Source organism: Alexandromys fortis, unplaced genomic scaffold (assembly GCF_014885135.2).
Source record: "Alexandromys fortis isolate MF-2015 unplaced genomic scaffold, M_Fortis_MF-2015_v1.1 scaffold_231, whole genome shotgun sequence".
Classification (NCBI taxonomy): Eukaryota; Metazoa; Chordata; class Mammalia; order Rodentia; family Cricetidae; genus Alexandromys; species Alexandromys fortis.
The window spans coordinates 252,533-266,361 of record NW_026068613.1 but is presented as its reverse complement, the minus strand read 5'-3'; the positions used below and the strand labels follow the sequence as shown (position 1 = coordinate 266,361).

The 13,829-nt window shown below is 49.1% G+C and overlaps 1 protein-coding gene across 1 annotated transcript in view; it reads right to left on the bottom strand.

Moving 5' to 3' along the window:
- The window catches only part of Ubash3b (ubiquitin associated and SH3 domain containing B), a 140,248-nt gene that overhangs the window by 33,642 nt on the left and 92,777 nt on the right, over positions 1-13,829 (bottom strand). Inside the window, 1 exon segment of the mRNA XM_050133528.1 lies at positions 12-65. Coding sequence (XP_049989485.1) covers positions 12-65 — 54 coding nt within the window.

Here is a 13,829-nt window from a genome sequence, read left to right as displayed (position 1 = left end):
CTCATACCAACCAGTCACATGCTGCTTGTACGCTTCTTCCTCCCGTGGATGCCAGAGCTTTTTGTCTGCAGAGAGAAATCAAATATCTATTGTTGGTATTTTTAGCCTTCCTCTCAGCTTCTCTCACTGGGGAGGAGTGGGAAGGGGGCGACATCAGAGTTGTGTTCCCAGCACTGCTAGGTGGCTTAGGAAAGATGCCTGCAGCAGGGGCTCCCCAAGGGTCACAGGAAGGCAGATGGAAGTTAGGGCTCTTCATTAATTTCCACACAATTAGCATCGGATTTGCATGCCGCCTGACATCCCATACCGTCTATTTTCGGTTTCCACATTAGGGTTTTATTTTCGCTTCCCTAAAAGTTGTCATGTCTGCACTTCTCCTCCTCAATTTTCACCCACTCGTTTCCAATGACCTAGATCACCCCCCCCCCCCAGAGCTGAGTCTTACTCACAGCCCTTGAGGGATGGGTGAGGAGGCGGAGCCTATGGACCTGGAGAGGTGGAGCTAAACGCTAAGAGAGACACTTGGATAAACTCACTTCCTCCTTTTCCACTCCCCAACCACCCAGGTAGATCCATTATCTCCAATTTTACAGACATCTTTGTGGACCAATGATATTGAATAAAATAGAGATGGCGGAATACCACTGGTTACTTCTGGAGAGACTGCTCTCAGCCCTCCTGATGGTGGGCTAGCACCTACAGGAGACTCACAGGAGTGAAGCCCTGCACACAAGCTTTCCGGGAGCACTGCAAGGCCAGGTCTGCCAGAGCCACAGAGTTCTGGGTTCATAGCCAGCTTTGGTGCTGACCCACGCTTCCATGGATTCATGCACACGGGCTTCTAAGTTGCTTCTCACTCACTCCCAGCTGTTTCATCAGTACTGTTCTGGGTGCCGGGAACCAGATTTACATGGTCCCTGTCCCCATGGAATTCAGCCAAGCAGGCAGGAAGACAGGAGCTTTAAGCTAACTATCTGATAGCACTGGGAACAAGAAAAATGGAGGGGGCTGGGTACAGTGGTGCACACCTTTGATTCAGCAGCGGGGTAGGCAGATGTCAGCTTGGTTTTCATAGTGAATTCCAGGCTATCTAGGGCTACATGGTGAGATCGTCTCTCAATAGTAGTAGTAGTAGTAACAGCAATAGCAATAGCAATGGAGGGAAAACCTGAGAACCGTGACAACACACGGAGTCTAATGACTGCTCCAAAGAGGGGCATTGTGAACTGGAGGGTGTTGACTCCTGGGGGAAGAGAGCGGTGGCTGTCATGGTGGAAGACACCGAGTGCCTCTACCCTGTCATGGAATGTGAGCTGCCTGATGTACATGGAGCCTTGGGCAGTGCTGACACATCACACGTGGCCAGTCACTTTCAAAAGGAGTCATCAATAAGTCATCATCTTCGTTCCCCTTCCGGAACACTGACTTGGGGTCCTCGGGAGAAGGGAAGGAATTCAATGGAACTGTCACTCTTTCCGGGTATCCTCCTGTTCGCCTGCGGCACCGGGGTCTTCCTTTCTCTCGTGACACCTCTGTGGACCACTTAGGACCACGAGTACTGGGGGAGTCTCTGGGTCAGGCTGGGAAGGGCCTGAGACATCATTTGAGAGTCCAGTTTCTTCAGTCTACCAAGGGAAGCTCCAGTGGAGAGAAGGGGTGAAATCTCTTTCCAAAGCATCCTCCCTGCAGAGCACTGGGCCTAGAATTCTGTTACCAGCTGAGAGCTAAGTCAGGCGTGCCTTTCCTCCCAGCCTGGCTTGCCTGTGGTCAGCTACCTGGATGAGCTTTGTGAAAGACAGGCTTACTCACTAAGAGGAAGTCCCTGAGAAAGGGAGCTGGTCAAAAGGCTGGCAGCCTCTTACCCTCCCCACCTTTGAAAGGTACTCCCTGGGCCGAGACCCCTGCCTCCCTATTTTAGGTAGAGAAGCTACCTATACACAAAAACCCACCAGTTGTGGGGAGCTGAAGGCTAGAAACTCGAAAGGATTTAATGTCTCCCAAAGGACTCATTGTCCCTAAAACAATCAGAATAAGGAAAACTCATTTTCACCCAGACAATGTGCTATTTATATAAAGCATCCAATTTCTTTTTCTTGCACCCTTCCCCCCATGAAATACATCTGACTGAAATTTAATTTATTTCTTTGGAGGAGCCACAAGAATTCTCTGGAAATGAGAGATCTAATTAAGTTACGGTCTCCCTAACTTAAAAGGCTTGTTTTGGAGAAGGTTCAAAGGGAAAGAGTGGAGGGAGATAATGGAAGGTTTGAGTGTGATAAGTCTGCGAGAAAGGTTAAGGAAACCCCAACAGTTCTTTCTGGGGGAGCCGAGAGGGAAGGATTTCATTCTGTGGAAGGCATCACATTTAACACACCCCGTCTAGCGAGGGTCAGCTTTGCTGGCTACAGCACAAAGGGCCGTGGGCCACGAGAGAGAACTTTCTAGAAGAAATATGTGTTGAACCTTTTAGAACCTTTCTGTTTTAGATTTATTTTTACTTCATGTGTATGTTTTATCTGCATGCATGTATGTGTACTACGTTCACGCCTGGTACCTGCAGAGATCGGAAGACTGCATTGGATCCCACAGAACTGGAGTTATGGATGGCTGCGAGCCAGCGTAGAAACTAAAAAGCATCTGGTCCTCTTGGAGGGCAGCAAATGTTTTTACCTGCCTGGCTACCTCTTCAGCTCCCCTCCGAAGACAACTCGCAGGGGTTGGTGCTCTCCTTCCATAAGGGATTAAACTCGAGTTGTCAGGCTTCGTAGTGAACCTTTACCCGCTGGTCCTTAAATGGATTTCTAAAGGTTTCTAGAAAGTATTTATATGCCTGAAGCAGAGGAGTAAAATTCCCTAGGAATGGAAAACCCCATTCCTATGGAGCCTAGAGGCCCAAAGCAAGCTGGTTACAATGCGGATTGAGCCTGTTCCCAGAACTCTGCCCACAGAACAGACAGACACAGAACGGTGGCAGAAGACTTCCAGCTCTGCTCAGCCACAGAGCCAGTTGCCATAGAGCGCCACCCCCACGGCCCACCCCCTGGGGCCAGCGCCAAGGGCAAGTGGGAGTGTGCCGAGTACAGCCAAGCATCTGCTCCCCTCAGAGCAACTCAGGGGCTGCAGAGGGCTGAGACCTCAGCAAAGAGAGAGCGGCCCCTTCAGCCCAGAGAGTCCAGTCCGGCCCTGAGTCTCAGCCGGGGCACTGCTGTAGGATGGCCTCACCTGAGACCAGTGAGTGGGACAACCTGTGAGTTCCTGACACTCTGTCACTTGGTCCATTCCAGTCCTAACTGACTTCTAACATTCATTTGTAGCTGACTATGAAAGACAGCACCAAGTGTCTTGACTAAGGAAAGAGATGAACTCAGGTGACACAGAAGCAAAGGCTGAGGGGACAGGTCAAACAGGCCACTGTGAAGGCCCTAGTCACTGGGAGGAACCAGTAGTGTCACACCAGACACCTGTGGTCTGCTCTGCCGGGAGCCCTCCCGTGATGCTCCCAGCTCCCAGGAGCTTCACATCTTTGGGTGTGGAGGTTATGCCCCAAGGTCATGCTTTAGAAGGAGGTTCACAAAGTACCTTTCCCACTGGTTTGTATGAGACAGACAGCGATGCGTCTCTCTCCCTTCTTCTTCCCCCTTCCTTCCTCACCTCAGTCCTTCTCTTTCTCCCAGGCCCTTCCCTTTTTCCTTTCTGTTCCCCCCCCACCCCCACCCCGACTCCCGCCTGGAACTCTGCAGGGAATCAAATGAAAGCAGAAGCCAAGCCAAAGGTCTGTAGTGCTGCCTTCTGATTGGTGGGCATCTTTGAGGGCCCACACCCTCTGGTTTCCTTGGCCGAACCAGGCTGGTGTCATTTCCAGACACCACAAGGTACCTTGCTCTCAAGTCCCTCCCAGACTACATACTCCACATTACTCCGAGCCATCGAGCCAGTGGTTCTCAACCTTCCTAGAGCTGTGACCCTAACACAGTTCCTCATGCTGTGATGACCCCAACCATAAAATGACTTCGTTGCTACTCCATCACTGCAATTTTCCTACTGTTATGAATCATGATGTAAATATCGACGATGCAGTACATCTGATGATATTCGATCTACAGGCTGAGAACGGCTGCGAAGGCACCATGCTAAGCTGGAAACGCAACCATGAGAGATCTTGGGTGTTTCGAGGGAAGCAGCAATCTTCTCCCGCTCTTGGGTACCATGTTCGCTACAAGCTCAAGCAGCATAATCACTGGGACTTGACTGGGATCCCCTATTTTCTTGCCCTGCGCATGGAACCCCTCAGTTGCTACCCTGGTTCTGTGGAGTGTCGCAGGCTGAGACCCTCCTACTAGTTCAGGTCCCTTGAACGGAACACCTACCAGGGCCTGCATAATGTGCAGAGGAAGAAAGCAATGGCCTTGCTGGCAGACGGTTCACACAGTGAGAGACATGCAAGAAGAAAAACAAAAGCAAAAACCAAACAAAGGAGGAGGACCCACAAATGGTTTCTCAGAGGAGAACATGAACGGCTGTGGCTGAGTAGGGCACTGTGCCAAGGAGCTCAGATAAGGGGGAGTCTGCCTCTACAGTGGGGAGTCACGCACTCGGTTACTCTAAGATAGCATATTAAACGCAGAGATGCCGGGGGCAGTTTTAACGTGCTTTGAGGAAAACAGTGATGGTCTTCATTCACTGGACGCCACACAAGCTGCCAGCTCAAGGCAGCCACACTCTGAGCATCGGCTGTACCACGTTCCCTCAGCCTTCATCTCTGTGCAGCTGGAGTTCTGATAATTGCTATAAGACAGAGTGAGGACCAAACGAAGAACCACCAGGAGGTGACAGCAGCAGAGGCCAGAGCGTCGTGCAGGGTTTAATAGATCCTGTTTCCCATCAGTGCCCTAAGCAGTCTGAGTTCCGTAGAGGCCTCATGGATAAGTCAGCAGGATGTCCAAAGGTACGGGTGCCGGAAAGGGTGTTTGAGGTGCTTTGCAAAGCTGTCTTGCCATTGCAAGACATTGAATGCTGAGACCACAGTGGAGACAGCTCTGAGGGAGAACACAGGACAGAATTCTGACAGTTTTGGGGCAAGGATGACAGGCCAGGCGTTCAGGGTGTATTCTAAGTTGACAGCCAGGCCAGGGGTCACGAAGAGAGAGGCTGTGGAGTTTGCTGTTAGACATCTAGTACCTGAAACTTTGCTTCTCAGTTTGCCTGTGACTTCTCTCTGTCTTTTGAGTTACAACTGACATCTAATTTCCTGTCCAGGGACAATCTTCTGCTGTTAACTGAGTGACAATGAAGGTTAATGAACACTGAACACACCCCTAACACAGGTTGGCCCAGCCCTGAGGCCCTGTGGTAAGCCATGCCTTCAGAGGTAGAGCTTATGACTCAGCTGCCACCAATAGTAAATACCAGCAGGAAATATGCAGAACACATTCCCTCAAAAGAGTAAAACCTTGATTCAGTGAACACAAAACGAATTCACTGAACTTCTCAACTGCCGACTAAGTCACCCTTATCCAAAATGCAGGGGGACCAGAAGTGCTTCTGATTTTGTAGCATTTGCCTTTGAGGGTACTTGCATAGACTAACGGTTGAGCACCAAAAAGCTGAAGAAGACCTGAAATGCAAAATGGTTGAAGACACAAAGCATCATGGTACTCAGAGGGGTGCAGAATATGTTTGGAGCCCTTTGGATTTCAGATCTGGGGCTTAGAGACGCTTTTCCCTGCTGTGCCGTAGACCACTCTGAGTAGCTCTCAGACAGAAATACAGTCTCAGCCCCTGCCCCCACCCCCATTCTTTGTGCTCCAGTTGTCTGTTCATAAGAAAAGAGAAGACACAAGGGCAAGTGCAGAATCCTCCTAGTGGATAAAATGCCCTATATAACCAGAATTAAATTAATTATATCTCTTCTCCATGTTGCTAAGACAACAGTACATTTTAGTAATATTTAATATGAACTCTGAGATGTAAAAGAAAAATTCTCAACCTACAGGATAGCAATTGTTAAGTTTTTTTTTCACATCTAACACATTTAATTGAATTAAAATATGGCCCAATTAATCAGAGGACTCTTTGCTCAAAATCAGTTTAACAGCCTGTGCCATTCTGGGCAAACATAGGTGGAGTCAATTCTGTTTCTCAGGAGAGTCCAGACATACAGTGAAGCCCCTGGTGCTGTAAGGGACAACGGAGAGATACATTCAGAGCATCGTCTGTGCGAAACAATGGCTTTTCTGAGGACAGGGCCTCACTTATCCCAGGCTGGTCTAAAACTAACTGTGCAGCCAAGGATGACTTTGAACTTATGATGCTCTTGGCCTGTCCTTCCTGATGGTGAGAGTTTAGGATATGCGATCAAGCAGGTTTTATGTATGTCTGTATAGGTTTTTTGCCTGCGTGTACATAGGTGTACCATATGTGTGCCTGGTGACCACAGAGGCCAGAAGAAGTAATCGGATGCCCAGGAACTGGAGTTACAGATGGTTATGAGCTACCACGTGGCTGTGGGAATCCATTTGTGGGGTACTGGGCCTGGAATCCAGGGCTTTGTGCATACAAGGCAAATTCACAGCCACAAGGAAACCCTTTTATTTTTGAGGTGGCTTTTAGGGAGAAATGTCAGGGGCATGGAGGAACTGTGGGCTGAGCTGAGCATCTGTGCAGACCCGGGGCAGCTCAGCACTGTGCCTGAGGCTGACAGCCACCTTGCGAGTAGAGGACTTGGGCTGACCTTCCAATTTTTTTTTTCTCTTTCTGGTAGAAAAGTAGGATTGGGGAAGTGGGAAAGACTTTACATCTCAGGCACTGAGTACTGTTACAAGCTCCTGACAAACTACAGGTTGTCTGCCCCTCCTGATATAGGACAGAGGAAGTTGCCCCAGCACAGTGAAGTGACCATTGCTATCCCGAAGCTCACCAGCCACACTGGGGGCTCAAGACAGGAACCTTCACACGTCAGGCAAAGTCTTAGTTGCTGTAACGTGCTGAGCAGATGATGTCTGAGGTGGTGACAACGACAGCTGAGCTTGGTCGCCTTGTAAGTTGCTAAGTGAGGGGCTTGGAGGGTAGTGTAGTTAGTACTTGTAGCGTGAATGTAAAGGCTCAAAGTAGAACCCTAGAATCAACGTTTAAAAACAAACAAACAGGGATAGTGAGATGGCTCAGAGGTTAAGGACACTGACTGCTCTTCCAGAGGTCCTGAGTTCAATTCCCAGGAACCACATGGTGGCTCACAACCATCCGTAATGAGATCTGGCGTCCTCTTCTGGCCTGCAGGCGGACATGCAAGTAGAACACTGTATATGTAATAAATAAATCTTACCCCTCCAAAAACCAGAAAAACAAAAACAAAACAACAATCAAGCAACCAAAACCCCCAAAAGGCCAGCCATAGTGCTGCCTGTCAGCCCAGAGCTGCGGAACACAGACAGCTGAAACCTTGGGATTCCCTGGGCAGCCAGCCTAGCCTACTCAGTGAGTTCCAGGCCAATCAGAGGCACTGTCTCAATAAACAAGACGGATGGCTCCTTAGAAACGACACGTGAGGTTGACCTCTCCTTGTCACATGTGTGTATACACATTCTGTATATCTACAAACACACACCTACATGTTTGTACATACACACACACAAACCAAGGGATGTCCAGATCCATGTATTAACACCACAATCCTTACCCTAGGGCAGCCTGGTGGACAGAGCCAGGATTGGAAGATGTGGGAGTGTGCACTGGGGAGGCTTACTTGTGATCTGTACTGCAGAGACAAGGCCTACGAGTGGAAACTGTAGCTGCTCAGCCAGCCGCAATGGAATAATCTAGTTTGGGCAGTGGTTGCCACAGTGGTCAGTGAATTAACAGACACTTTTTGTCTGTTAAACTTCCTCTTGCAAGGTACAACTCGCCACAAGAACAAAAGGGCCACTCTTCCAAAAACACAGGTTGAAGCATCCCTTATCGCAAACTGCCAGATTACAGAGGTGTTTTTCGGTTTGGGGGATGGTTCCTTGCACAAACATGGCTGGGTTCCCGCTGTGTTCATGGCTCTGTTTTGTTAGGAACAGCCCTTGCCCAGCTGAGCACACACTCCCGTTGTTAATCATTGAAACTAGCAGCCCAGCGTTGGTTTACCCGAAACTTCCCTAATCTCTGGCCTTTTCTGGATGCAAATCAGTAGGCCGCCAGTTACCGCTTGTCATTTGTCATTCCCTTACACAGATAAAGGGGGTGAAAGGTTGTGCGGAGTTACGATGGCCTTACAGGACTCTACTCCAATATCTTTTCTTGCCTATTGGGTTACCAAGCATCTCTATCTCTTTTTCCTTTGAGACAGGGTATCACTATGTAGCCCTGGCTGTCCTGGAACTCACTGTGAAGACCAGGCTGGCCTTGAACTCAAAGATCTGCCTGACTCTTCCTTTCGAGTGTGGGATTAAAGGACCCTAATCAAAACATTTGCAATTCAAAATGTTCCAAAACTCCCCAAATTTTGAGCATCATGTCAAAGCTTAAGAAAGTTGGAATTTGCTGGGCAGTGATGGCACACACCTTTAATCCCTGCACTCAGGAGGCTGAGGCAGGCAGAGCTCTCTGAGTTCAAGGCCAGCCTGGTCTACAAAAGCTAGTTCCAGGACAGGCTCCAAAGCTACAGAGAAACCCTGCCTCAAAAAAGAAAAACAAACAACAACAATAAAAAAAACCAATATAAAAAGTTGGAATTTTGGGCTCTCTTAGGTTTTTGGTTTTACAGATTAAGGCATGTGATCGACACCTCCTGAGACGGGAATTGCACAGTCTAATCAAGTAGCCTCGGCAACTCTCCCCTTCCTGTCACTTACCCAAAGGACTTGCCTAAGCTGGCACCTTCAGGTCAAAGCAGGAGCTCCCACTCACTGGTATGGGTGACCTGAGGCCCAGCCTGGGGAAGGGTCTTGACTGGTGGGTTACTAGTTCTGTTCTCTTTGTAGACTCATGGAAAAGTGATCGAAGAACTTCTCATTAGCCCAAGCTTGTTTAGACCTGCTCTAGACTCCAGCTGTATTCCGGGCTCAGTGGAGCTTGGCCACAGAGAGGGTGATGACATGGGGAACTTTAGAGTCAGTTTCTCTGGGCCTAAGCCGGGTGGTTACCTTACAGCATCAGCCAAGGCTCTCCCTTCTCCCTGTCAAAACTGTGAGCACAACCAAGCCTCTTCTCGGTTGGAACAATGGGCAACAAAGACATCTGAGGGGCTGGAGAGATGGCCCAGCAGTTTCTAGCACTTGTTGCTCTTACAGAGGATCTGGGACCAGAGGTCTCAGAACCCACATGGTGGCTCACAACCATCTGTAACTCCAGTTCCAGGGGATCCAGTGCCTTCTTCTAGCCTTCCTGGGGACCAGGCACACACATGGTGCACGTATGTAATACAGGCAAAAACACTCAAACATACAAAAATAAACAAAAAATAAAATAAGTAAATCTTTCTTTAAAAAGGTTTTTATGATTCCACACATAAAAAAAAAACCACAAAACAAAAATAAAACAAACAAACAAAAAACCCTCTGCTTATCTACAGGGGAGTAGTACCCTGGAACTATTAATTGTCTCTTTCTATCTCTGTGTCATCTCTGTCTCTCTTTCTGTCTCCCCCCACTCCGTCCCCCTTTGTCTCTTTCTCCTTCCTCTTCCCCTCCTTCTCCCATCTCCCTTATGAGAATTGATTGATTTTGCTTCATATTCATTTCTTTTGGACTGTCCTCTTAATGAAGGCTCGATCCCATCCACAAACCACAACCAGCCCACTTCCCCTCTCTTCTTTTGTCTTAAGATGGCTCCAAGGCTGGGCAGAGCACATGAATGTGGGAATGGGAAGATGGATGTAAACCACACAGCCAAAATGACTGCAGGCACTTCAACAGCCAGACCCAGGATGCTCCCAGAGCAACCAACTTTTATGTAACCCCTGACCTCATCACCCCTGACCTCCCAGGATCAGGGTCTCTCAGCATCACTGCCCATCGACTGAGACATCTGTTATCCTACCAGCTACAGTAAGAACTCTAGAGAGCCAGCCTCTTCTTCGGTTGGCAGTCAGAGGTCAAAGGAGCGTGAGGCAGCAGCTGATGACCAGCTAAGAGCTATGTCCACCAAGAACGGGCAGCAGTGGGGTTAGCAAGGCCACCCGGCTAAGTTCAGGGACTGGCCACGTTATTTCTGTTGTGAAAAAAACAAAAAACAAAAAACACCAGCAACCAGCACTGATTTGCAAGTGTCCTTTCCCCAGAGGGCCATCTCCCAGTCTGGTGTTTAATTCTGATGCTCTCAAATGTGTGTGTGTGTGTGTGTGTGTGTGTGTGTGTGTGTGTGTGTGAGAGAGAGAGAGAGAGAGAGAGAGAGAGATGAACAAGCCCACAGGAAGGTTGACAAAGAAAAGAATGATGTTTTCAAGGTATTTTGAGGTCCCCCCCAGCCACCTAAGTGATGGTAACTCCTTGCCTGCAGGGAGCTTGCCATCGCTGTATCCTTTCCTTGATTTCTGAGGGAATCGTCTTATCTATTAGGAGGGCCATTTCCTGGCTGTCCAATGGCATATGCCCTCAGAAAGTTTGTCCGTGAGTCCAACCTCGTGAATTCACTATTGTCAAACTGATCCTGCCCTTCTGTATCTGGTCTCTCTTTCTAACACAATAAAAATGTTCATTTTTATCACATTCACACAAGGGAGTCCAGCTACTCACTAAGAACAGAGGTAGCTCAACCATACAAGCTCATCCACAAGTCTTGGCACATGTCCCTGTGGGGTTTCCCCAGGGGGCTTTGAGAGGCCAGGAGAGAGGCCTGTCAATAAGCATCAACTGTAATGGGCAGACCCATTTCCGGCAGAGGAAATGCACCTAATGGAAGAAGATGTATTGATCCTGACTGCCTGTGTCAGAGTCAGGCTCCCAGCGGAGAGCCCTTTCAGTCAGCCCGGGGGAATGGCTGACTGGATCTCATAATGCAACGGCAAGCCTTTGGTGGTTGCCTACGAGGCCAGCTGACGGGGAGGAAAATGCACTGAACTTTTTCATAAAACTCATCAGCGAAAGAAAAAAGAGGAGCTATTTGGGGAATTAGGTATGCAGGCCCTCCTTAGAGAATTCCAGAGAGGTGAGGCTTCTCTGTCCACAAGTCCTCCATCAGGCAGCCTTCTCAGGGGGTGGTTAGCAAGAAAAAATGTTGTTTAGGTTTCCAGGATGTTTATGTGGCAGGGCCCAGCAGCCCAGATGGGAGGCCTTGTTCTGTTCTTGCTAAAAAGAGCCAGGAGCTGTGTGGCCTCTGCTTCAGGGAGGCAGTGGTTTGCAATTGGGAAACCAGCCATTGGCCCATGGGTGGGCAATGTCACAACCGCACTTCCCCATGCTTTTAGGTGTCTCCGGCAATGCCTTTCCTCCCACACGATGGGGGTGGAGTCGTACACAGGGACAGGTATGCTTGTCTATTGTGTAAAAAGGGCTTGTTACTGGGAACCAAATTCTTCCTAGCTAGAAGGCGACAGTAGGCAAGTTATTTCTTCCCAAGACTCAATTTCTGAATTTCTTAAGTGGGGCTAACCCTGCCCACTTCTTCAGGAAGGCTCACGGTTAAGATCAGGTAATGCATTTGAAGAGCTCAGCGTGGTGTCTTGCATATATTAGACACTTAACAAAAATAACATCTGCACACAACGCCTGTGCCTATTAGCTCATCAATCTTCACAGTTTTCCAAGGATAAAGGGAAGTTCCAGGCTAAGAGAAGCATTTCAAGGTCGGGTGCTCGGTGACCCAAATTCCTTCTCGGCTGAAGCTATCTATAACTTCTGGAAAGGTCTTGAGAGTGTTTCAGATCTGGCAAGAGAGAAAAAGCTTTCTAGATAGCCCAAGGCAAGGGGCCACGGCGGAAACCAGACGGTGCTGGAGAACATCCTACTGAGAGGAGGATGGATGCTATGGCCTGGAGTGGCATTTAAGATTCAGGAGAAAAGGGAGGAGTCACTGAGAGCTGTGAGTGGGGTAAGGACAGGGGACAGTAACAAGGCCCACCCCCTCTATCATCCAGGACAGCACTGCAGGTGGGGGTGTGCCCAAGGACAGCTCTAAAGAGAGGCATGGGGGGACTGGGGAGATGTTCAGTGGGTAAAGGGACTGCTACGCAAGCATGGGATCCCAGTTTGGACCCCACACACCCACATAAAAGGCAGGTAGTGTGACAAGTGTCTTCTGTCCCAGCACAGGGCGGCAGAGACAGGATGATCCTGTGGGCTCACTGGCCAGCTAGGTGAGCTGATCCGTGACCTTCAGGTTCAGCAAGAGACTATATATCCAAGACTAAGGATAGATTTGACAGAGGAAGATGCGTGGTATTGGCCCGTGGCTTCTACATGTGTAGTCACGCGGCATGCATGCGTGCACACATACCTCGGATCTCCAGTCACTACAGCCCTCCTTACAGGGTCCTTACTTATCACACTGTGGAGCGATGTCACACTGCTCACCAGCATAGCTTCTTAGAAAGAGGATGAGGGTTTCTAAGTTCAGTCCATTGCACAAGTTAAACTAGTATTATCTATCCCCCGGGGAACCTGCTTCTCAGAAACCAACCGCTGTCTTGCGCCAAGGAAGCCAGAGGCACCGTGACCCAGGAATGAGCTGACAGATATTGCTATTCCCAATAATACAAGGTCACAGTTCCCACTCTATGACTCTGTTCGCCACAGGGACTGGCTATTTCTGCAGGCTTTCCCATGCTTTTCTGTGGAGGGGTTGCTGAGTGTAAGATGTAGGTTAGTTTTTAACCTGTCCCTGGGCTCAAGGTCACAATTAAGGTGTCCATCTTTGAAGTCTCATCAGTAAAGGTGGTTTTATTTCAGGTTCTATAGAACATCATGGAGACCAGGCTATCCCGGAGGAACTGTGTCTGTTCCGAGAGTCATGCCAACCCTACAGAGGACAGCCAAGCTGATCTGGGAGGGAAATGTTCCCTGAATAATAATGTCCTGTCCCTACAGGGTGCTGGGGAGAATGGGGGTGGGGGAGTGGTGAATGAGAAATCACAGAGAGTCCCCACAGTAATTCAGGCTGGCAGCCCTGGGCAGTGGCTCTGAGGGAAGGTGCAGAGAACCCCTCAGGCAGGAAAAGGACAGATTCAGGGAACACGTCACCCCAACACTGGGGTGAGGTCAAAACTGTGCTAGCGACAGTTCCATAATCACTTTTGGGGTCTTCCTAAAAGTCCCGTAGTTCTAGAGCAGCCGGCCATTATAGGTTCATAATTTCATACAAAGGAAGGCAACAGAGAGGTGAACAGACATGCCAAGAACTACTCGTTAGCTCAAGGAAAAAGGCAAGAATAGAATCCACGCCTTCCTGTGTGGGGTCTAAGGTATGACTGGAGCTCAGAGTCCAAGTGTGAGAGGGTTATGAGGCTGGGATTGCAAACAGAGACGACCCCCCCCCCGTGCCACCCCGCCATCCCACACCACCGAAGGAGGGACTGCCAGACCCTGGAGGAACAGATGAACCAGGGTCATTTCAGGTTGCAGAAGACAACAGATACTAACTTTTCTTCTCTCATCCCCACCTCCTCATTCTCTAATCACTAGAATCAGCTAAAAATACTTCTACAGGGATGGGGGTAAATCCTCTGAAATGGTTTCATCTCAGAGCTGCTGAAGAGTCTGTGACTCATAGCTGCGCTGGGTCAGAGGCACACAGACTAGACTAGTCCTGGTCGTCTTCCTAGGATGCCTATGGGTTAGTCACCTTCAGTTACACTGTGAAGCTCACGGGGGTGGGGCAGGTGCTATACAGACCATTTCCCAGTTAACAGTCGC